Consider the following 25,045-nt stretch of genomic DNA (forward strand, 5'->3'; position numbering starts at 1 on the left):
TGGTGACCTGTTCGGGGTGCCCGAAGTCTGCCAAGATAGGCGCCAGGACAGCCGCGACCCTAGTGAGCATAAGCGGTTCAGAAAAGGCACGGATGGATGCATTATACTGCCACCAAGTGGCCAAGATGCATAGCGGTTCAGAAAAGGCACGGATGGATGCATTATACTGCCACCAAGTGGCCAAGATGCATAGCTCAGGAGGAGGAGCAAAATGTCCATGAATTGAAACATAAAATGCTTCTATTTAATTATGTCATTAATGTATCATTTTTATAAAGTAGCAAAAAAAAAAAGTTTTAGGGTGGAATGGATTACTGCTATTTCAATTAATTTCAGTGAAGACAGATGAATTGAGATATGATTGCATCCACATTGGCTTCCTGCTTGTGACTGACTTAGTCGGAAAATACTTTCTGAAGTACAGTGATGAATACCCTCTAAAATGGCTGTCATCCCTAAATAATAGTGAAACGTCTTAAATTAAAGGCGGAGTGTTCAAGTTCTATTTACAATCTGCTGTTTCGGTGGCTAGATGATGAATCATACAAACTTTGTCCCTGTCCAAATACCTTTGGACTTAACTGTAACATACACGCCTGGCATCAATTGTGTGCATGTTTGTGAGTATTTCACCCCCCCCCCCACGAGCCTCTACGGTTTATTGGTTTATTGCATCCTTCACACATAGGGCAAAGTATCTGACAACAGGCCCCGACACTTCTTCTGAGAGCTGGCCAATCATTCCAGAAGCTTCTGGACTTCCAGGGCCGCTGTGTGTCGGGACATCTCAAGTTACTCAACAACAAATGATCACGGATCTGTTGTTCTTGTTCACACACATACACTCACACACACTGAGGCTCGTCTGTCCCTCGAGGACGAAGTATTTTTAGGCTTTGTGTTATGTTCCCGACCTTTGCTGCTGGATATTCCGCCGATTCACGTCTACAGTACGCAGTCATAGTCTGATCTTTCTCAGTTGGTGGCTATTTAACACAGAATTTGATCTGATTTATGATGATACCCATACAAATCTTTGTCTGGAAATACAGAAAAAAAATGATTAAGATTCTTTTAAGACGCCAGTGAGAAAAAAAAAAGAAGCTGGATGGAGAATGTTTAAAGCAGCTCACCATAAACCCAGGGTGACATATTTGTAGAACTGTCAATAAGGACATGTTTTTTCATGTATATACTATGTTAACGTCTTAGTTATATTTACAATAAATTGATGGCCAAAAATGGATCTATTCATGTTTAGGACCAATCAATCAATCATTGCTAAAAAGAATATTGAGTATCAATGTATGCCACTGTAAAATTATGAAAGGTTTGAGCAGTGTAGTGTTGAAATATTGTAGTATTGTAGGGGGGGAATGTAGTTAGATAAAGATTCAATTAAAATGTACATTTTGCATAAAAGTTGAATAATCATTTTACCAAAATAAATGTTTGAAAACAAACAGTTAGAAATGTGAATGTAGTGTACTTAAAAGTTCAATACAGCTGAACTGATTAAAAAGAAGAAATTGTCACAGGATGCACAATTTGGACATTTAATTCAGTGATTCTTTTTCATTCCAGCATACCAGTAACACACTTTGATCAATCGCTGATCCATACTACTGTATATTTGACTTACAATACTTTGTTGAAAAATAATGCGTGCCAGGCCATACTTTCCCACTCCAGGATTGTAAGCGCAGCACCTTTGGGTGGATTTGGTCGATCAATGGAAAGCTAGAGCCCGATGCAAGTGGACTGTGACAGCAGAAATACGAGCGACAATCCTTGCACCTAAATGTGCACCTTTATTCAGATCATGTATCATTTTGCCAAACGTAATGATCTAATACAATTCCAAGACAAGAAAAGATGCACCAAGCATGGGAGGGTAGACTGGCAGCGCCTTTTTCATACAGTACCTCTCTCAATAATGACTTTATTCCAGTTACCCACGCCCTAATGATGACAAAATATAAAGAACAAGGATGGATGGACGTTTTCATATCGATACATTTTTACCAATTCTTGTCTGTCTTTGACAAGCCCCCGATAAATGTAATGTGTTACTAATACTATTATACTATTATGAGTCAATCAATTCAGGACCCGGACCACAATAAACCATCCGGCCAAGGGACCAGAATAGGACAGCCCTCAGTTTCATCGCCCCCATGGGGCACATTAGCGGGCCAATTAGTCCTGTGCCAGTGTGCCGGTCAACTCTTTAGAACGTCTCAGTCTGTAATACGCCTAAGTGATCAAAATGTATCAACGTAGAAATCAGTGGGATTAGTCCAAGACTGTAAAACTCACCTTTACACCACCTTTACCCTATTTCAGCATGTAACTATGACTAGCATTCGTTCTTTTCTTTTTCTTTTTCTTTCGCTGGTTGCCTCCAAATGGACTCAAAGGTGCACCATGCTGTCTCATGTGACCCTAAAGGCTGTTTGGACAGCTGCCGGTCAAGCTGTAAACGCAAAAAGTCTCCGAAAGAAGATTAGGTTTGAACTGTCTTCTCAAAGCTTTTTCATGAAATAGCAGTTTGGAAGTCGCTAAATCTAATCATTTCAATTCCATGAGGGATTTTCCTGATTTGTTTATTCGGTATTTGTATGACAAACACCATTGAGAATTTCAAATGGCAGCTCACTGCCAAGCATTTGGACTATACCTGCCTGCAAAAGTAAGGTAAGTAATGCGTGTGCGTGTGTGTGTGTGTGTATCGTTTTTATTCTAAAGCTGTCTGAGCGATCTATCTTGTACACATGTGGTTCATATTTAAAAGATCGCACTGTTCCAACGGACGATGTGGCTTCGTTCTCTGGCCAAATTCTTGGACTTTTTGCAATGCGGTAGGTGCTACGAAGCGGGAGGAATCATGTTTAAAAAAAACAAGTGCTCCCTCCGGTAATAAACTACAGTGCTAGTTTTCTCTACGAGCAACAACACTTTGTAATGATTCAAAAATTAGCCACTAGCAGATTTAACATGCTTTAAGATTCATTTTGTAAACATTGCAGAATGAGTTCTCCAAAATGACATCATCAAATGTCATCATCATCACGGGCTCTGAGTTTGAACACAGACTTCACCAAACTTCACCAAAGCTCAACAATGGCTCAGCGTGACAGTCAAATGCACATCTTCTTCATGTCTTGGAATTTCATCGGAAAGAATAATGTATTACATATTAGAAATGGAGGCACATGTCAAAAAGGTACATTTATAGGAGGTAACCCAGATGTTTGTATCGTTTTTTCTTGGAATCAATCCATCATATCAAAACAAAATGTGGACCAGATGAAAGACCAAAGTCTCAGGAATATATTTTGTATTGTATTTCACATTTTGTTTCAGTGCATACTTATAAGCAATCTAATAGATTAGTGTGAATATGTGAATGGCTGCTACACTATCGGGGAAGTTGTCTCGGTATATGGGATGAGATGTCACACAGGAATTTGTAACGAACAAAACAAGGAGCCTTTTTTTTTTTTAATACCTGAAAGTGAACGTTGAAATCAGGCGCAGAAAATGTTTCTCATTAAGCTAGAACAAGTCATTGAGCATAACCATAGAACAAATGCTAACATAATAAAATTAAAATGATGCAATCTGCACTGAATTAAAGTCCAAATGAACTGCTTGCACATAGGTCATGGCTCTCAGTCTCAAATGCATGTTTTACCTTTCTTAAACTGAAAATTCAAGATTCAACTGAATTACAAAAAAGAGAAAGCTTTGCTTCATTATGAAAATACATGTGACATGTGACATCCCAAAATGACTGAGACGTTTTGCCCCAAGCGCCAATGTTTGCCAATGCCAGCTCTAGTTTAAAGTTAGCTTAAAACAGAACAATTACTATGATATGTCAAGATGCCTCAATCTCTCCTCTAACAAGTCCACACGCATCACTGTTAATATTTGTGATTTGGAAGAAGCCTATTTGAAAATACATGCAATTCACTTTGAATTCTTATTATTATTTTTTTTACTTTGGGTTGTGCAAAAAGGTTGATTGGCGCTCATCTCAGCTCACAATGTGCACATTCTCTTTTCAGACAGGACACGCCCCCCCCCCCTCACCCCCCCTCACCATGTAAAGGGAGAAAACTTAGCATTCTACTTTTTAGTTGCGACCTCTGGTGGAGAAGATATTTGTGATGCACTATAAATCTGGATAAATGGTGTCGACTTAGTCTACTACTCATTTAACCCAGTTTATGAAATGCTCCCGTACGAGGACCATATTAGAATAGTTGGGAAAATTCATTATTCCGGCAAGTCCATTCTTTGATTGTTATCGTCCAACCAATCAATGTTTAAAACTTTAGCTTCTGTCAAAGAAGCACTGAGAGAAGTATTTCAAAAAAGTGGTTGTTGACCATGAAGTTGTGTCTTCTTTCAATTTTGGAACTGTATCCAGAGAACCTCGGCAACAGCAGACTTATGACGGTTATGTTGGGTACACCCTGAACTGGTCGCCAGCCAATTGCAGGGCACATACAGACAAACAACCATTCACATTGGAGTCTTCAATGAGCCTCGCATTCAGAGTTTTGAAATGCGGGAGGAAACCGGAGCACCTGAAGAAAAGCCACGCAGGCACGGGGAGAACATGCAACCTCCACACAGGAATGCCAGAGCCGGATTTGAACCCACGACCTTATTATAGAGGATATTATTATCATTATCATAGTATTGTCATATGTGTCTTCTTACCTATTCGAGCCCATCGGAAAGGAAAATTGCCTTGTACTGGGTTGTTTTACTGTGCCATAAGTGGGCCAAAGCCACGCGCGCGCGCGCGCGCGCACACACACTTCAATATCTCCCCCCTCGTCAAACCCCCTAACCTCCAATGGGCGTCAGCAGGGTGCCCTCCCCCCTCAGCTCCGTCAGTGTGTCCGTCACTCTGATAAAGGACTGGCCCGGTCCGAGCATCAATTCCAGCACGCAGGCGACAGACAGAACCAGTCCGAGTTCGCCTTTCCACCCTCTCGTTGTGTCTTCGGACCGGATTCATTTCCATCCGTATCGCCCCTAAACAGGGATCGGAGTTAGTGCGCGGAGGTGAAGCGGCCACACTTGTTGCCGGTGCGCTCAGGTGAGGCAGAAGGCGCACGGAGAGTCCGGTGCGCACATGGCACCCATGACGCGCTCCTTCCAGTCCGCTTAGTGCGCAGCATGGGGCCGCACGCCGGATAACGACACCTGACTTTTCTGCGTCATCGTCAAACGCTATCTGCAACGTCATCTCCATTCCGAAGGCTTTTGTGAGAGGGGAAAGCACGGAGGCGACCATGTTGGCTTTAAACAGGATTCTGAGCACACGCGCGGCCCGGATTCGGAGTTGTGCTTCCCGGGGAGTCTCATCCAAGTCGCGACAGAACCCCAGAGCCGCTTCCAGGATTTACGGCGCGTGTGTGTTGCTGCTGCTGCTGGTCACCCCGCGAGTGGATTCTTCGTGGTGGTGAGTGTCTTTCCATCACTCGGGCATACATGATTGGCAGACAAAAAAAGATGTCATGATCTCCTTTCCACATTTGAAAGAGTACTTCAATGTTATTGGGGTTGTACATTGCTCTACTGATAGTCACCTGAGGGGCAAAAATGGCACAAACATCTCCCAGTATGATGCAATATGTATTGTTAAATGTATATATTTAAAAAAATAAAAAAAATGGGGAGGGGGGAGGGCCCAATTTGTGATGGAAGATTGCTTTACTTAACTTGAACTTTGTAATGACAGTTTGTTATCCTCCATGTATTTTATATTAAGCAGGATTTTCGCCATCCAAGAGATCCATTGCCACTTTGTCAGTCTGCCATAATCACGGAGCGATAAAATTCACGGATGCGGGCGGCACTTGGCTCGGCACATGTTCGACTCAGCTGGAACTGGCATCGGACGAGGCAGAGCAGTCATGAATTTAAACGTACACATATACGTCACTGAAATACCCCCAAACCAGAGTGTATGGGGGGGGGGGGGGGGGGGTCAGGAAATATTAGTGAAAATGTCAAAGGTCATGTCTGCGTGTAGGCAGTTTTGAGCTGATGGTGAACATCCAAAAGATTGTGTATCTTAAAAGCAGTTCTGTGGCATTAAGGCTCGCTATTCCATAAATGCAACGGCGCTATTATTTTTAGGTTTACGCACTCCTGTATTGAGAAAAATCTATATATTTATCAAAACATCTGAATAGTCTACATATATTTGCTGTGTGATGATTACTCACCAGCCACTTCATTTCATAGAATGTAAAGACTCAGAATTTAGAATTTCAAGAATTTGTGCATCATAATTAATCCAATGTGATTTTTGCGGCTCCTTCTGGTGTGCGCGCCTTGGCCACCCGGGAGCAGTATATTAAAGACCTGCGGATATACATGGAGACAGAGGTGATGGTCACAACTCCTCAGTAACATGCAGTAATACAGTATTAGTTGTTTTTTTTTGCAGCCAATGAAAAATGTATGTCTGTGAGTATTGTTATATTATCCGTCTAGATGTGATGTGCCACCATTTGTTCAAATATCCGTTCCTGGAAAGGTTTTAACACCGCGGCGCCGATGCCATTTGTAAGCCTGTCTATGGCATTTTACATTGCTTGTTTGTATTAAGCTAAGACAACATTCCTAAGGCAAAACTATGTGGCTGTTTTAAATACACAATATAATTCTCCTTATTTTATCTTGAATTTGCCAGTGAACTTGAGCTCGGAGTGCCAATATTCAGCTTAAAGCCTCTCTTTTGAAGAATTGTTCACTATCTGCCCAACTGTTCATTGTTAAGTGAGTTGAGTTAACTTTGCTGCCGCCAAATAGCGCTCGTATCTCAAGTCTGCGCTCGCAGGTCAAAGCAAAAGATCGCCCAAACAATAACTCGTCTCTCAATGCATCACTGCATTCGAAATGCCTCTCCCATGTACTGCATATATGTAGTGTCAACAAAGCTCTATTTCAAATTCAAAGTACACTTTTTCCCCTTGGATGTGCACTCCACTTTCTTCACACCGATCGCTAATGAATTGGAGTGAATTGAAGTCAAGCGAGTGAACCACTCCACCGTCAGTGATGCTAGTGTTACTGCGTTTCTCAACTGCTAAAACACAAAACCCTATGGTCTGAACCAAATGCTCAGTTCGCTGAACCCACTTATTGAATTGGTCACCCTCTGGGTAGAAACTTCAGCACTTTACACCGAGATAGACACAACTTGCAAACCCACTTTGCAATTTGCACTTTCACCCACTAAAACACAGTTTGCAGTCCGATGCGCATAAGGGTAAGCACAGGTAGCAAAAGTGAGACACGAAGCAAAGGTTTCACACACACAGCAACTAAAAAAATGATCACAATTGTGGCTAATGATGTGAAGAAACCGATATACCCCAATTCAGTGAGGACTGTTTGTTGAAGTTTCACTCTGATAGAGACAATTAGAGCGAAAGAGGCAGAGTAAGAGTAACAGGTGGTCGAGGAGGAAGATGAGAGACAGGAGGTAGAAGACAACGAACGATTACTGTACCTATTTCCGATCAGTGTAATGACTGTTCATTCGCGTTAGTTTTACTTTTCTGAATGACTCAAGGTCTGATTTGACAACAATGTTTGGTTTTGAGCACTGATTACAGCTTACAGTTTAGAGAAAACAATGGATGGTTTCAAGAGCTTGAACCAGAGTGGGATTACTCCATTGTTGTCATTTGCAGGAGTGATTTAAAGTTTTATGGTTGCAATCAAATCTGGGGAATATATATCCTGGTGATTTATGAATGGCAACAATTACTTAATTGATTGATTGCTTGAATGAGTAATTGATTTCGTTGAACATATAATCAAATAAACAGAAAAGATAGCTATCAAGTAAAAAAAGGAATGATGGAAAGACAAAAAAATAAAGAAAGAAAGACTAAGCACTAAGACCTTTTCCGACTAAGCACCATGGTCTCAGATTTAGAAGTGCTGATTCTCATCCCAGTCGCTTCACACTCTGCTGCGAACCGCTCCAGTGAGAGTTGGAGATCACTGCCTGATGGAGCCAACAGAACCACATCATCTGCAAAAAGCAGAGATGCAATACTGAGGCCACCAAACCGGACCCCTTCTACACCTCGACTGCGGCGAGAAATTCTGTCAGAATCGGTGACAAAGACGGAGTCCAACCCTCATTGGAAACGAGTCCGACTGACTGCCGGCAATGCATACCAAACTCTTGACACCGGTCGTACAGGGACCGAACAGCCCGTATCAGGGCATTCGGTACCCCATACTCCCGAAGCATCCCCCACAGGACTCCTCGAGGGACACGGTTCCTCCCTATCACGCCCTTCCAGGTCTCACTGTCATTGCCCACGTGAGCATTGAAGTCCCCCAACAGAACGATGGAGTGCTCACACTGCACTCGATCCATATGGCCCCTTCCACAGGTGGCGCGCCAGCCCATGGGAAGGGGCCACGTTACCCTTTCGGGCTGTGCCCGGCCGGACCTGTTTGCCATGGGTTACCCTACCAGGGGCGTGAAGACCCAGACAACTTAGCTCCGAGGATCATTGGGACACACAAACGCCTCTACCATGATAAGGTGACGGCTCAAGGAGAGGTCCGACGAGTCCACATTTCAAATTGTTTTTTGAAATTGTGGACGTCGTGTCCTCCGGGACAAAGACGAAAAGAACCATCCGGACTGTTATGGACGCAAAGTTCAAAAGCCAGCATCTGTGATGGTATGGGGCTGTGTTAGTGCCAATGGCATGGGTAACTTACACATCTGTGAAGGCACCATTAATGCTGAAAGGTACATACAGGTTTTGGAGAAACATATGCTGCCATCCAAGCAACATCTTTTTCATGGACGCCCCTGCTTATTTCAGCAAGACAATGCCAAACCACATTCTGCACGTGTTACAACGGCGTGGCTTCGTAGTAAAAGAGTGCGGGTACGAGACTGGCCTGACCTGTCTCCCATTGAAAATGTGTGGTGCATTATGAAGCGTAAAATACGACCCCGGACTAATGAACAGCTGAAGCTCTACGTCAAGCAAGAATAGGAACAAATTCCACCTACAAAGCTTCAACAATTAGTGTCCTCAGTTCCCAAACGTTTATTGAATGTTGTTAAAAGAAAAGGTGATGTAACACAGTGGTAAACAATGAACCTGTCCCAGCTTTTTTGGAACGTGTAGCAGCCATAAAATTCTAAGTTAATGATTATTTGCTAAAAACAATAAAGTTTATTAGTTTGAACATTAAATATCTTGTCTTTGTAGTGTATTCAATTAAATATAGGTTGGACATGATTTGCAAATCATTGTATTCTGTTTTTATTTATGTTTAACACAACTTCATTGGAATTGGGGTAGTAGATTAGTATTCATCTGAAAGAGATGCCTATTCTGTATTCATTTCTACATTTAATTTAAAAATGACAAAAATAGAGTAAGCCCACTCTTAACCCTCTGATGCATGACTAATGAGATTCCTATAAGTAGCTCCACTCTAGTGACCGCATGCATCAGAGGGTTAAGGCCTCTTTATACTCCCGCGCTCACGCGGCCGACAACACCCGCATTGCATCACAAATTGTTGCTGCGTGTAGAATGCCGCGGAGATCATCTCTCGTGATTGCTCCGTTTTAGTCACATGCTGCGATGACGTACTCAGCGTGCCCCTTGGTTCTACATACCATCTACACCGCTGCCTTCTTGATCGATTTTGCAGCATAATTAAACGTATCATCTGGTCATCTAGGTCCATTTGTTCTAGCACTGTTCCGCGGTCGCCATTGTTGTTGCTTTGTTCCTTGTAACGGGAAGGAAAGGAAAAACGGCTAACGGAAATGGCAGAGGAAACTCCACCCTGTGGCGTCCTAGCCAATACCAGCCGTAGCGACACCCTCGACTTGGAGATGAACTGCAGTACATTTTCAAAACTGTGCCCGTGGGTCGCGCGACAGTATCAAGGCAAACTGCACGCGGGACAGCCGCGTGACGTCAGTGCGAGTAGAAAGAAGCCTTTAATCTCAATGTCTCATTTGATGGGCACACACACACACGCACACACACACACGAATCTGTACATTAACTAATTTGTCAGTAATTTCATGGAAAAACCGAACGCTCAAGTTTACATTTGAGTGTTTTAATCGACACAAACCAGGATGGCTTGAGAACATAACACGGCAATCGTATTCCTCTCCGTCGCTCATCTTCCTCCCCTCATCCACTATGTAGCCCACAAGCATGCTGTTTTCGGTGTGTGGTGTGGACGATGATTTACAACCCAATAAACTGAAGTCTTCTTGACTCTCAAGCGAGAAAGAGGAGAAATTAAGGATGAGTTGCCGCTTGGCTTGTCCTTGCCTTTGATGAGCACTCTCTTCGTCTTCCTCTCTAATCCCTCTCTTGGGGGGGTAGAGTGTCGCTGGTCTCCATCCTCTCTTTCGCAGGACCTCGTAAAACCACGACACAGCCACACACCTCATGACGCCTCCTCAATGACCCACCGAGGCGCTGGCCGCACTTATGCACGCGCACGCGCACGCACACACACTACCGTGGAAAAGCTGGCTGCAATGTTTCATGTCTGTTTTATTAAGGTTGTGTTGAAGATTGGACAGAGCGTGGGAGAGATATGAGTGAAAGGAAAATGAGAGTTAAGGTGGTCTCAAATGGACAGGGTTATTTGAGGCCCCTTGCTCTGATTTGTGACACTGTGTGGTTTCAATTGTCTCATTGGGAAGCATTTAAGACACACATTCAGGTGGAGAGAGGTGCCTGTTTATTTGCACAGAAGAGTAAATGGTTTCCTTCTCCCTCCTATACACAAACGTAAAACTGTTAAACTTGAACTCAAAGGAGAATGTTATCACCTTTCTCCACTGGATGCTATCAACTCGGCTCGGCGCGGCTTTATTCGCTATTCACCTAGCATTTGGATGCTATGTTGTTCTCTCGATACCATTTTTTGAGATACGAGTGAGTCAATTTACCAATTTTTCAAGACACAAGCTGTCATTTGGCTTATTTTCAGCTTTGACCTGCGAGCGAAGCCATGAGATACGAGCGCTAAATGGTGGCAGTGAACACAAGTCATTTCACAACAAGCAGCAGTTCGGCGGATCACGGACAATTCTTCAAAAAAGAGGCTTCAAGCTGTTTATTGCCACTCCAGGTTGAAGCTTACTATCAAATTAAACATCAATCTACGAGAACTATACTTTGTGTATTTAAAACAACCACAGCTTCCTCTGGTTATCCTTTCAGTCCGCTAGCTTAATGCTAACACTAATTAGCATCTATGTTGCGGTGAGCTAAGCCTTTAAGCAATGGATTGAAAACAAACGGTGCAGCAAGAACATGTACACTGACAATATAAGAGTACTCACAGTCATATATGCTTCATCCTCTTTGAGGTACAACTACAAACCTTAATTCCAATGAGTTGGAACATTGTGTAAAACGTAAAAATAAAAACAGAATACAAATATTTGCTAATCCTTTTCAACCTACAGTATATTCAGTTGAAAACACTGAAACTCCGAACTGATGAACATTATTGTTTGTATTTCTATCTAGTGAGGACAAGCGGACTAAAGATAAATTAATGAATATTTATTATTATTTATTTTGTATTTATATTCTCTCATTTTAAATTTGATGCCTGCCTGTTCCAAAAAGCTGGGACAGGGTCAACAAAAGACTGAGAAAAATGAGGAACGCTAAAAAAATAAAAAACAGGCGGCACGGTGGTCGACTGGTTAGAGCGTCAGCCTCACAGCGCTGAGGACCTGGGTTCAATCCCTGGCCCCGCCTGTGTGGCGTTTGCATGTTCTCCCCGTGCCTGCGTGGGTTTTCTCCGGGCACTCCGGTTTCCTCCCACATCCCAAAAACATGCGCGGTAGGTTGATTGAAGACTCTAAATTGCCCGTAGGTGTGACTGTGCGTGCGAATGGTTGTTTGTTTGTATGTGCCCTGCGATTGGCTGGCGACCAGTTCAGGGTGTACCCCGCCTCCTGCCCGATGACAGCTGGGATAGGCTCCAGCACGCCCGCGACCCTTGTGAGGAGAAGCGGCTCAGAAAATGGATGGATGGATGGAAAATAAAAAACACACACACAGTTTTGGAACATTCCACAGCTGTGCAGGATAATTGGAAACAGGTAAGTGTCATGATTGGGTATAAAAGGAGCATACCCCAAAGGTTCAGTAGTACACAAGCAAAGATGGGGTGAGGTTCACCACTTTGTGAACAACTGCGTGAGCGAATATTCCGTACAATTGCAAGGAATTAAGGGATGTCATCATCTGGTCCATAATATCATCAAAGGATTCAGAGAAGCTGGAAAAATCTCTGCACGTACTCTAAGCGGCAAGGCTGAATGCCCGTGACCTTTGATCTCTCAGGCGGCACTGTATTAAAAAATGTCATCGTTGTGTATAGTATATTGCCACATGGGCTCAAGAACACTTCTGAAAACCATTGTCAGTGAACACAGTTCGTCGCTACATCTAATTTCAACAGGGATACAAACAAAATCGTACGCATAGGTACCAATTCCATTCACACGGTAATTGTCACTGATGGTGTCGTGGTAGACTCGCCTGACTTTGGTGTGAGCAGCATGGGTTCAGTTCCCACTCAGGGTATATATGCCCTGTAACTGACTGGCGACCAGTTCAGGGTGTAGTCCATCTTTCGCCCGAAGTCAGCTGGGATAGGCTCCAGCGCCCCGCGACCATAACCAGGATAAGCGGTGTTGAAAATGGATGGATGGATACACAGTGATTTGCCATGTCAATTGATATTTTATGTTTTGTTATCTTTATTGTATTGGTTGATTCATTTAAGCTATGCTTGTCTATGTAAAATTAGATATTAATAGTATTGTCATATGTCTACAAATGCAAGTTAAAATTGCATCATGCATATCGAAAACCATATATCAACAACACAGGGAAAGGCCGCCGGCTTCTCTGGGCCCATGCTCATCTGAGACGCAAAGTGGAAAAATGTGCTGTGGTCTGACGAGTCCAGATTTCGAATTGTTTTTGAAAATCATGGACGTTGTGTCCTCCGGGCCAAAGAGGAAAAGGACCATCCGGATTGTGATCACCACAAAGTTCAAAAGCTAGCTTCTGTGATGGTATGATGGTGTGTTAGTGCCAATGGCATGGATGACTTGCGCATCTGTGAAGGAAACATGAATGCTATATGCAGGGGATGCCATCCAAGCAACGTCTTTTTCGAGGGAGTCCCTTCTTATTTTAGCAAGACAATGCCAAGCCACATTCTGTACATGTTACAATTGTGTGGCTTCGTAGTAAAAAGGCATGAGTACAAGACCGCAGTCCGGACGGGTCTCCCATTGAAAATGTGTGGCCCATTATAAAGCGCAAAATACGACAACAGAGACCCCGGACTGTTGAACAACTGAAGTTGTACATCAAGCAATAACGGGAAATAATTCTACCTACAAAGCTTCAACAATAAGTGCCCTCAGTTCCCAAACGCTAATTGAGTGTTGTTAAAAGGAAAGGTGACAGGCCAAGACAGACACACCAGAAAGAGCAGCACAATGTCCATTCAATTGACGCAATGTGACAAACACTATTTAGTTGACATTACTGTATTTTCATAAAATGGATTATTATTATTATTATTATTATTAGAGTTCAGCTGTGACTCAGCCGGTAGAGCGGTTTGTCCAGTGACCAAAGGGTTGGTGGTTCGAATCCCGGCTCCAACTGTCCCCAGTTGAAGTGTCCTGAGTTGGGCAAGACACTTAACCCAAGTTTGCTCCCAGTGGGCCTAGCAATGCCTTGCATGGCAACAGCTGCCCACTGCGGTATGAATGGGTGAATGTGAACATCTGTAAAGTGTTGTAGTATATAAGTGCACTCCATTTGCCATTATGTCAAGGCACCACTGTAGTTGCAATTTTATATTTTTTTCCCGCAGTTGGACTTGAACTATAACCCTCAGGTTCTGAAGCCAAAGTGCTGATAGATGAGTTAGCATAAACTGCTGTTGGTCATTCACTGGTTGAGCAGATTTGTGGACACGGCAAGAAATGCCAGAAATAAACACATATTTCGATATATAATAAACACATATTTGACAATTAGTTAAATCTAGAAGACCCTTCTTGTCCTCAATTGTTGTAGTTAGAGTGCCTGGTTTTAATTGATGCGTTCAATATAATGAGGTTTTCAGCTGCGCAGCATCCAGGAAGCACCTCGGCTGTGAATATATAGGTTGTATGTGGTACCTCTTGGCCAATGATGGGGAATCAAACTTAGGTCCCTTCACAGTATGTCTTGATAGCTATTTAACGGAAGACTCGGATCAATTGATTTTTTTGTATTTATTGGTTTTGCCATACACAGGTACATAGGTGCATTGGGTGCCCGCGTGATCTGTGACAACATCCCAGCATTAGTCAACAAGCAGCGGCAACTGTGCCAGCGCCACCCGGACATCATGCAAGCCATCGGTGAGGGAACAAAGGAATGGATCAGAGAGTGCCAGCACCAGTTCAGACACCATCGCTGGAACTGCACCACACTTGAACGCGATCACACTGTGTTCGGGCGTGTCTTGCTGAGAAGTAAGTACATCTATTTTCATAGATGGCACATCTCGCGTATGCTGATTTTCATGCAAGCGCAAGGCATGCTTGCCAGTTTAGCAGATCGTTTTTTGCGACAAGCTGGCCGTAGGCTATCGGTGCAACGAGGGCGTGCCCTTCTAACACGTGCCCAGCACAGTGACAATTTGGTGACGGAAGGTCGGTCTAAACTTACAGCTCCTCAGACCACAGGCTAGACTAAAGGCCTGCGCCTTCAGTGAAATACACCACTGCGCGCGTCTGCGAAAATACGACAACCCGGTCTAACCCACCCCCTCACAGAGATTCGCCATGCGCCGCGCTGGATTTCCATTAGTCAAGAAAATCGAGCCCCATGTCTAACTTTTGGCGCATCCTAGACTGTTGGTCTAAGGCGATTTTGGTGAATTTGATAGGGGCACAGGCAGACAGATTCTGAGTTTGTATTTTATGTCGACGTATTCCATTCATGAATCAACCCCCCTGAATCACTGTAGAAAAAAGTCATTGATAGCGATGTTACTACTCTGAGCATAATTATGATATTCTTGAAATCATCCCACTGGCTGAGACCTCGCTCTTGACCCCATTCAAGGGCAAGGGATGAGCTTTTGTGTGATGCTGAGTTCCATTGCAGCCCTCCGAAAAGACTTTCCCTGACTTTGTGCGAACGGCTGCTGTAAGAGCTCTGTGTTTTCATCAGTGGCGGTAGTAGCAGGCCTTCCGCTGCATGGTTGGCCAAGAATAGATCCTGTTTTGAGAAACTTGCCGTACATAGCGTGTACTGTACTACGCCTCGGAGCAGTGTGACAGCCATAAAACTTTTCAAGCTGGCGCTCAACTGCAGGCGTGGACAGTTAGCAGAATTACACAAAAACGAACTGATACATTTTCACCAAACTGCGAAGGAAATTAATTTCCTCTGTAGTCAATCATGCAAATTGTGTTTAATGCTCTGCGACAGCGAGTACTTTGGTGTGGATCAAATTAACATTTTTCGGTCTTGGCAGAGGTCTGCACTACTGAAAGCCATTCAGAGCATGCTTGTTGGGGATAGAAATGCACTGGGGGAAATCAGCATTAGATATGGAGATACAGGCTGTGTGTGTGGCGCAGAGGGATAAACATTATTGAAGATGTAAATATTTAGAGGGATTCATTGTCAGACAAACAGCACTAGTTTGAATGATGAAGCGCAATGCCCTCCTTCATCCTCCCACACAAACACCTTCACGTCACCCACTCCCCTCATCCGCCCCGACCCCCACCCCCACTGATGAAACAAGACATTCCAGTCAATGCAGTGTCAACAGGTTGGATCAAAGATTATTCTTGGCTCTTATTCTTTCCTTTCATTTGTTATCAACAATGTGAAAGGGATATGCTATGCTGCAGAACCATATTTTTGCAGGATCGCATTCGTTTTGTGTAATCTCAATCAAATGACACATCATTGTTAGGTTAGTAGAACTGAAACTGCAAATATCAAGATGACGTAGCCTCCATAGTCAACCATCCTGGGGAGCCTTAACACACTCATCGCATGTCATGGCAAACTCACATTCCTTTTGTTTATTCATTCCAGTGAATTAGAATCACATGGACATCAAGTATAGGCATTCTTTTTCTTCTTTCAAAACATTGCACAAATCACAGCACTTCAGAACTGAAAAGGCATTGCCATGGATGTTTGTACGAAGATGTCTATGAGCTATTAGGATTATTTCCATAAGGATCTTTCCACAAATGTATCCTTTATTCCGCATTACGTTCACCATCAAGTCCTGACAGTTCCTACCAGCAATGGTCACGTGGTGATGTGGATCTGAAGCCTTTACGTCTTGGAGAAACCGCTGGACTGACTAATTCTGGATGTGAAATGGATGGTGTCACCAGTCTCATGGGTCTTCTGCACTCTCTCCCTCTATGTCTCTGTTCCAGGCAGCCGTGAAGCGGCATTTGTTTACGCCATCTCCTCCGCCGGGGTGGTGTATGCGCTTACTCGTGCCTGCAGCCAAGGAGATCTCAAGATGTGCAACTGCGATCCGCACAAACGTGGTCGACACAAGGACGAGAGAGGAGAATTTGACTGGGGGGGATGTAGTGACAATATAAACTATGGGATCAGATTTGCCAAAGCCTTCATAGATGCCAAAGAGAGGACTGTCCGCGATGCACGGGCGCTCATGAACCTGCACAACAATCGCTGTGGCAGAACTGTGAGTGTGCGACTACTGTATTAGTCATTGCATGATCCGTATGGCACATTTTGAACCCCGGATATTTTAAAATATTTTTCCACTTGTCTTCTTTACTTCCGCCAAGCAACAGACGCTGGAATAACGCCAACATTTGGACAGTCTTACCTTTTATTAATAGTCAACTATTATTGTTACTCTAAATGTTAATAGTAATGCCTTTTAAAATAGTATATTTTCTCAGCAGCGTTCCCCGTATTAGCAGCCGTTTAAGAGCAATTTGACTGACCGTTCAAGACCCACAAAAGATTACATTATTCTGTGACAATGTAAGTACTGCCCTTACCAAAGGAAAGAGTAAACGCTCTTCTTTCACCAAGATACAAAAAAAAAGTTGTTTCTAGCTTTAGTAAGCAGTAGCGCGTGTGTTGGTTTCACAAAAAAACGTTGGAGCTTTTTCTGAAAAGAAACATCCATCCATCTCTTTTCCATACCGCTCATCCTTACGAGTCACTGATGGCGTAGTGGTCCACTCGCCTGACTTTGGTGCAGGCAGCGTGGGTTCAGTTCCCACTCAGTGACGGTGTGAATGTGAGTGCCAACGGTTGTCCGTGTCTATATGTGCCCTGTGACTGACTGGCGACCAGTTCAGGGTGTAGTCCACCTTTCGCCCGAAGTCAGCTGGGATAGACTCCGGCGTCCCGCGACCCTAACCAGGATGAGCGGTGTTGAAAATGGAAAAATGGAAATGGGCTTATCCTTACTAGGGTCGCAGGCGTGCAGAGGTGGGGTAAACCCTGGACTGGTCAGCAGCCAATTGCAGGGCACATATAAACAAAGAACCAGTCGCACAGGCAATTTAGAGTTCTAAAACCCACACAGGCACGGGAAAATATGCAAACGCCACACAGGCGAGACCGAATTTGAACCTGGGTCCGCAGAACTGGCTTTTCTTTCAATTCTATGTTATTCTCGCACGTTGAGTTGAGAGCTTTAGAGCTGCATTGAGAAGTATTTTCATCATTCGTTTAGTCACACCAATCTAATGACATTGGGGGGGGAAAAAACATGACTTCACTGCACACCTCTCTTTATGCATTTAGGCAGTGAAGCGTTTCATGAAGCTGGAGTGCAAATGTCACGGCGTGAGCGGCTCGTGCACGCTGCGGACGTGCTGGATGGCCATGTCGGACTTCAGAAAGACCGGCGACTACCTGAGGAGGAAATACAACGGGGCCATCGAGGTGACGATGAACCAAGACGGGACCGGCTTCACCGTGGCTAATAAAGCCTTTCGGAAGGCCACCAAAAATGACCTTGTCTACTTTGAAAACTCGCCCAATTATTGTCTGCCAGACAAATCAACAGGTAATCTGCTTTTCGCTGTTGATAGATGGGCCCTGTCCATGTCATGTGTGTATATAAATGTCTTTGTTTGTGTGTGGATGTCAATCGTGGCAGTCAGATAACAGTTGGCCTCCTGTGTGATGTCTGTGTCAGTGGAAGCTAATATCCTAGTAGCCCGGGGGACATGGTCCTTCTGTCACCAACCGACCTCTGTCAGTCTTGGCCAACACATACACACCCGTCGGTGAGAGCATGTCGCCCCACCTTCACCTAATGCACCCAACGGGTTATGATGGCCTCCGTTTGTTTGGTTCATGGATGAAATGCTTGAACAATCTTTAGGGATCAACACCTCTGTCTGTTATTTCCCCTTTATCTCTGTCAACTGGTCCATCCTCCCCCTCTTTTCTCATCTTCCCAGTGGAATTCGCAGCCTAGGGACACAAGCAGCTAATTTAAAAACAAAACAAAACAAAAAAACTTCTTTTTGTTGGCCACAGTCTCTCTCGCTCTCTGTCTGTCTGAACTAAGCGTAGCTGGAGGGCAGAGTGGGCCTCAGAGTGTGAGAGCCTGTCTGTCTGTCACGCTCCACTGTCCATTTAACCGTCACACACACACACACAAACACACACACAATGCGGCTTCAAAGGGAGCAGTGGCTTGGGAAAGGCAGTGTAACTATAGGCTACTCTACCAACACCGCATAGCTGCGTATGTGTCTCTGTTGTTCTTTGGGCAGCTTGTTGTGATAGGTAGCAGTTCAAACACGCGGCTTCTCAAATCAAACAGCGGCACTAATCTCCGTGTGGATGACATTCACACACCTCATACACAGATCACGCCAACACATTAGGTAAGAGACTGCTCTAGAACGAGGAACATTATGTACCAAAGTGTTACTAATTTGTCAGGGCAGCACAGTTTGTGCGTTCCAAGTTTTTGGAGATTGCACAGTACTTACAACTGCATGCATGGATTTTCTATAGCACTTGTTCTCATTCGGGCCGAAGGTGGGCTGGAGAGCCTATCATAGCTGACTTTGGGCGAAAGGCAGGGTGCATCCTGGACTGTCGGACTGACTGGCCAGTCAATTGCAGGGCACATATCGAGTGTATATTATATATATATATATATATATATATGACACAACACAGAGAAGAGTGCTGTTTTTAAAATCTGAATCCGGCCTCGCCTGTGTGGAGTTTGCATGTTCTCCCCATGCCCGCGTGGGTTTTCCCTGGGTAAAATATGCATCGTAGGTTAACTGAAAACTCTAAATTGAATGTGAGTGCGAATGGTTATTTGTTTATATGTGCCCTGCGATTGGCTAGCGACCAGTTCAGGGTGTACCCTGCCTCTCACCCAGAGTCAGCTGGGATAGGCTCCAGCATACCCGTGTCCCAAGTGAGGATAAGCGGTACAGAAAATAGATGTTTTTTTTTTTTTTTCGATGAATCATTTTTAGTGACAGCTGACAGTTGACAGTTTATTTTTCTTTTATTTCAGTTTTGTTTTATTGAATGCGAGGTCTTGGCACTAAACGGCTAAATACACAATGTAGTGACAGTTGTATTTACAGAATGACATTCCAAGAAATAGCAAGTTTTATGGTTCTTTAGCAAAACTAAATTGATGAAAAAGTAAAATAAAGATTTTATGTAATTTTGAGAAATTTTTTTGTACAGATATCAAAAGTCAAAAGCAAATCTCAGTACTCTCGAAACGCATATAGCATATGTATTCATGCACGTGGTGGTTGTGATTATGTGTGTGTGTGTGTGTGTGTGTGTGTGTGCGCGCGCGCGTGTGTGTGTGTGGACATGTTAAATACATTATTCCATGTAGGTGAATACATGCACTTACAGAATGTGTATCTTGTGATGTAATTGTGTACTATGTATTTACAGTGTTCATTTTTATTGGAGCATATGTAAAAACAAATATATAGAGTATGTTGCATTGTACAAATACAAGCAAAGCAAATATTAAATTATACCGGACATAGATTCAATATTAAAACAGACATTGTGTGTGTGAGTAGACAGAATGGTTGCACACGAGAACTGGGTTCATACACATATCAAATATGATGTTGTAGCCTCTTAGCATAAAGCTGTGGTGCCCACGCCTTGTGTAAGAGAAAAGACAGAAGTTTATATTTTTAAATGAAAGGAAGAAATATCGGCGATTTCACAAAGGCGGGCAGGCTCCGTCCAGGATTAAACCTGTACAGCGGAATAGAGGACCAGTGGCCAGCGCTGACATAACAAAGTCTTTTGGCTGCATCCGGGGTTGAAAAGAGGGGCCCAACTTCACATTTTCCTCACTTTTCTGTTTCTGTTGTATAAATAGTTAATTACACAAATGAGGACCCAAATACAGTAGGGCCTTGAGATACAAGCTTTGTAAGGTGGCAGTGAACTTCAAACAAAAGAAAAAGATACAGTAGAACATCGATTAAACGTACCCCGATATAACAGATATCGGATAAAACGGACTGAACAATGTGTCCGAAAAATATTTGCCATTTGCCGATCCATTTCCAAAGACGTGCCTCCCGTGCCTACGTGGCAGCGATGTTGAATGTGGGGCATTGACGAGGCAGCCATGCAATGATGTAATGATGCACGTCTATTGTGCGGGGTACGCCCTGAACTGGTTGCCAGCCAATCGCAGGGCACATCCAAACAAACAACCATTCGCACTCACATTCACACCTACGGGCAATTTAGAGTCTCCAACGCATGCATGTTTTTGGGATGTGGGAGGAAACCGGAGTGCCCGGAGAAAACCCACGCAGGCACGGGGAGGACATGCAAACTCCACACAGGCGGGGCCGGGGATTGAACCCGGGTCCTCAGAACTGTGAGGCTGACGCTCTAACCAGTCGCCCGCCGTGCCGGCTTGAGTCCACTCGTTTAATGTTAATGCCAACAGATGATGGGAAAGGCATATATAATCCTTTCAGGAACTGCTATTTGAACACAAATAGTGCAGCAACACATTTTTGCACGTTCAGTAGAACAGTACTCATACTGTATTATTTATGCTTTATCCTTTATTATGTGATTTATAATGCTTTAAAGACACATTCTTCTCACTCAATGTCATTTACTCACATATTTTCCTTTGTTTTTATGGAAGGAGAAGTAACTTTTTTTTTTACCCCAGCTGAAAATGTATTTTGCTACACTGCGTGCACTTTGACCAGTGGACAGTGAAGCTAAAGATTGAAAAAAATAAAATAATCTTTACAGAGAACTGAAGGAGAACAAGGAGATGGCTATTCTTTGAATAAATGGACAGATGAGTCATTGGAACATTGAATGCAATACTGTAAGAAAAAAACATCTAAGCTTTTTTTTGAAATGACTTATTTAAATATAATTCATTGATGGTTCATTTCCCATCTTTGGATGTGATGCACTGCGATGACTGACGCAACGAGAGCGCTCTTGTTACTATGAAGAAGAGAGCCTGGATGTTCAGACAGTCACACAAAAGCCACAAATCCGAAACAGATTTGACAACGTTGTTCTTGAGCTCGTTTGTATAACTTGTTTGTGAACTCTATTGCCTTATTCATATGTGGTGTTAGTATGACACTAGAATTGTGTTCATTTTATCATTTGGATTAAAGAAGAGAGCAGACTTCGCAGAGCCAAACTATAAGCGGGGGGAGTGATCAGTATATTGGCGTGGCTTTTAGATTAGGTTAGGTAGATACCGCTATATATTGAGGAAATTTGGTATCCAGCAGCAGCCATTACAATACTTTGCAAGCATACAATATAGACAGTCAATAAAACAGTACTCATATACTGTATTCTTTATCCTCTGCGAGGAGCTGAGCCAGATGAGAGGAGCTAAGACATTTCTACTGTACAGACGTCAATGTACAGTATATACGTCTGTCTGTCTGTCGTATACTGCCCCCACGTGGCCAAGATGGGCATTAGCATATGAGCCATTCAATTGATAGTGCGAAAAAAAACCATTGATTTTAAATTCTATTTATTCATGTCATTACTGTGTTTTTATAAAGTAGAATGTTATAGGGTGCTATTTTTTCACAATAAATTTTGTTTTTTAGGGAGGGAGGGAGGCTGGAACAGTTTAATGTACTTTCCATTCATTTCAGTTGAGAAAGATGATTTGAGATGCGAGTGATTTGAGTTCAATTTGCATCTGAAGCCACCACTGCAGTATATATGCATGTCAATGACACAAAGGATGACCCAGATATTTTTTGGGTGTGAAATAACTGCCAAGAAGCTTTACAGAAAAAGAGCGAATAATGCCTAAAGCAGTAGTTTTTCATGAAACTCTTGTATACTCTCCAGGTACCATTGGCACCGCTGGGCGGGTGTGTAACAAGACATTGCACAGCCCAGATGCATGTGAGGTCATGTGTTGTGGGCGGGGCTATGACACCACCAGAGTCCCACAAATCACCAAGTGCGAATGCAAATTCAAATGGTGCTGTGTCGTGGAGTGCAAGGACTGTAAGGAAGACGTGGATATACACACATGCAAGGCCCCCAAGCGAGCTGAATGGTTGGAGAAGACCTGAGACCACGCACCCCCCTGCCCCGCCCTCCACCATCCTGCGATGGACCCCACCCCTTACCCCTTTGCAGGCCAGCCTGCAGAAAATGGCATTGTGGCAAAATGTGTCTATAAAGTGCTCTGCATCTCCGCCGTTCCCCCGTCCCCATCTCAGTTCATCATTGCATGGCTTATGTACCTGTTTGTGTCAAAGCGGTAGACTTCAATGCCCAACAGTATTAATAAATACCCATTAGCCTCTGTATGTGAATTGTTGGGATCAGAGGATGAACAGTGATAAAGTGCAAACTAGAAGCTGAGATGGATATGGCTCAAAGTTTCAGTCTATTGGAATTTCTTTCTGGTGTGTGGTTCCGGGTTTAAAATGGGTTGCTGCTTTCATAATGCTTTAAGGACATTGTTCTCACTCAACGTCATTTACGCGCAGGTTTTCCTTTCATGGGTTGTTTTTTTTTTTACCCATACCCAAACTGCAAATGTATTTTGTTAGACTCTGTGCACTTTGACCAGTGGACATTGAAGCTGAAGATGTGAAAAAGAAATCTTTGCAGAGGACCGAAGGAGAACCAGGAGATGGCTATTCTTTGAATAAATGGACAGATGAGTCATTGGAACGTTGAATGCAATACTGTAAGGGAAAAATGAAAACTTTGTAAAAATGACTTATTTAAATCTTATTAATTGATGGTTCATTTCCCATCTTTGGATGGGATGCACTGCAATGACTGACACAAAGAGAGACATGTTACTATGAAGACGAGAGCCTGGATGGTCAGTCGTACATAAGCCACATACAGATATGATACAATCTTGCTTGTATAACTTACTTGTAAACTATATTGCCTTATTCGACTACAGCTGTTCATATGAAATATATGGTATGTTAGTATGACGCTAGAATCGTGTTCCTTTTGTCATTTGGAGTTAAGAAAAGACAGCAGACTTAGCAGAGTACGACTAAAAGCGGGCGGAGTTGTCAGTATACTGGATTGACTTTATCCATGATGAGGTTTGATGAGGTTACATAGATACCTCTATATATTGATGAAATGTGGTATCCAGCAGCAGCCGATTACAATTACAATACTTTCCGAGCATACCACAGCGGGTAAGCAAACAGTTACCGGTCATAGGCAGAGGTAGTCGTTACCAAATAAACCTAGACCAAGTCACAAGACCAAGACCAGGTCAAGGCTTTAATGATCATGTTTGTAGAAATTGACAAAATTGTGAGGAAAGTTATGTGAATAAATATGTCTTTTCAGGTGCTAAATATGAACACTTCCTCATTTGAAATGAAGTTTGAAAAGCCTCCTGCAAAGATGTCTTATTTTGGGTTAGGGTTATTATGCCTTCCTCCATTTACCCCCCCCCCCCCGTGCCTTTTACAGTACAAGTCCGCCAAAATAGCACTCGCAAACCACTCCGCCAGCCCTGCTCCCATTGAAGGCGCTTTTTGAACATTTTTCTATGCGGTGACACGACGCCGCGCATCAGACGACCTCTGCTTGGTATCTGATCAAAAACGCGTTGACGCCCCCACAGCACAGACACAAGGAACGGGAAAGTCGAGGGCGTCAGACGCCTTTCCAAATGCAGTGTGAAAGAGACTTAAGGAACAGATATTTGAGTTAATTCATCCTGATACGCAAAGTTCAAGTCTTTACAATCTATTTAATTGTGTTATTACTACATGTGTTTATACACACAAAAAAACGAACTCATTCTAGAGTGCTATTTTCCTTATTTAAAATACATTACACATTTTTTTTTTTTCCATTTCCATTACAATGGGGAAAGATGATTTGCGATACCTGTTACCTTGCATGGTTTGGGCGCGGAAGAAAAGCACACAATCGGGAGTCATGAAGGATTAATTTCCATGTGGGCAGGTCTTGAGAATGAATCAAGAGTCCGACAATCCTTCGTAGCTCACACACAGTAATGCAAAAATACATGCCAATACCAAAGGATTATTCTGTGTCAGTCGGGGTGGCCAAAGGGAGGGAAGTGTTTGATTAAAGGCCCAGCCTAAACCCCTGCTGGCCTCATCCCACCCTTCGCTATTAGCAATTCCAGGCGGTTCCCAGTCTAATGACAAGATGGCCATAATTACCTGGAGTTGTTGATAGCTGGCGTTTGGATGTGGTCATGCCACAGAGCCACTAGTGCGGGCTCCTGCTCGGGCCACATTTAATCAAAGGCTTCTTGGCCAGCTTCTCAAAGCAAATATTTTCCGGCAATCATCCCTGTCTCTTGTGTTTTCCAGACTTTCGGTCCAGTCGATGCTCCCTTACAATGGGAG

General features: G+C 43.4%; 1 protein-coding gene across 1 annotated transcript; it reads left to right on the forward strand.

Moving 5' to 3' along the window:
* Positions 1-4,921: 4,921 nt before the first annotated feature.
* On the forward strand, positions 4,922-24,013 carry LOC133478091 (protein Wnt-2b-A-like). Its single transcript, XM_061773683.1, has 5 exons — positions 4,922-5,485; positions 14,406-14,626; positions 16,568-16,845; positions 17,928-18,192; positions 22,515-24,013. Exons 1-5 carry the CDS (start codon positions 5,316-5,318, stop codon positions 22,742-22,744), a joined length of 1,164 nt encoding a protein of 387 aa, XP_061629667.1. The 5' UTR covers positions 4,922-5,315; the 3' UTR covers positions 22,745-24,013.
* Positions 24,014-25,045: the final 1,032 nt, after the last annotated feature.

This window comes from Phyllopteryx taeniolatus, chromosome 1 (assembly GCF_024500385.1).
Source record: "Phyllopteryx taeniolatus isolate TA_2022b chromosome 1, UOR_Ptae_1.2, whole genome shotgun sequence".
Taxonomy (NCBI): domain Eukaryota; kingdom Metazoa; phylum Chordata; class Actinopteri; order Syngnathiformes; family Syngnathidae; genus Phyllopteryx; species Phyllopteryx taeniolatus.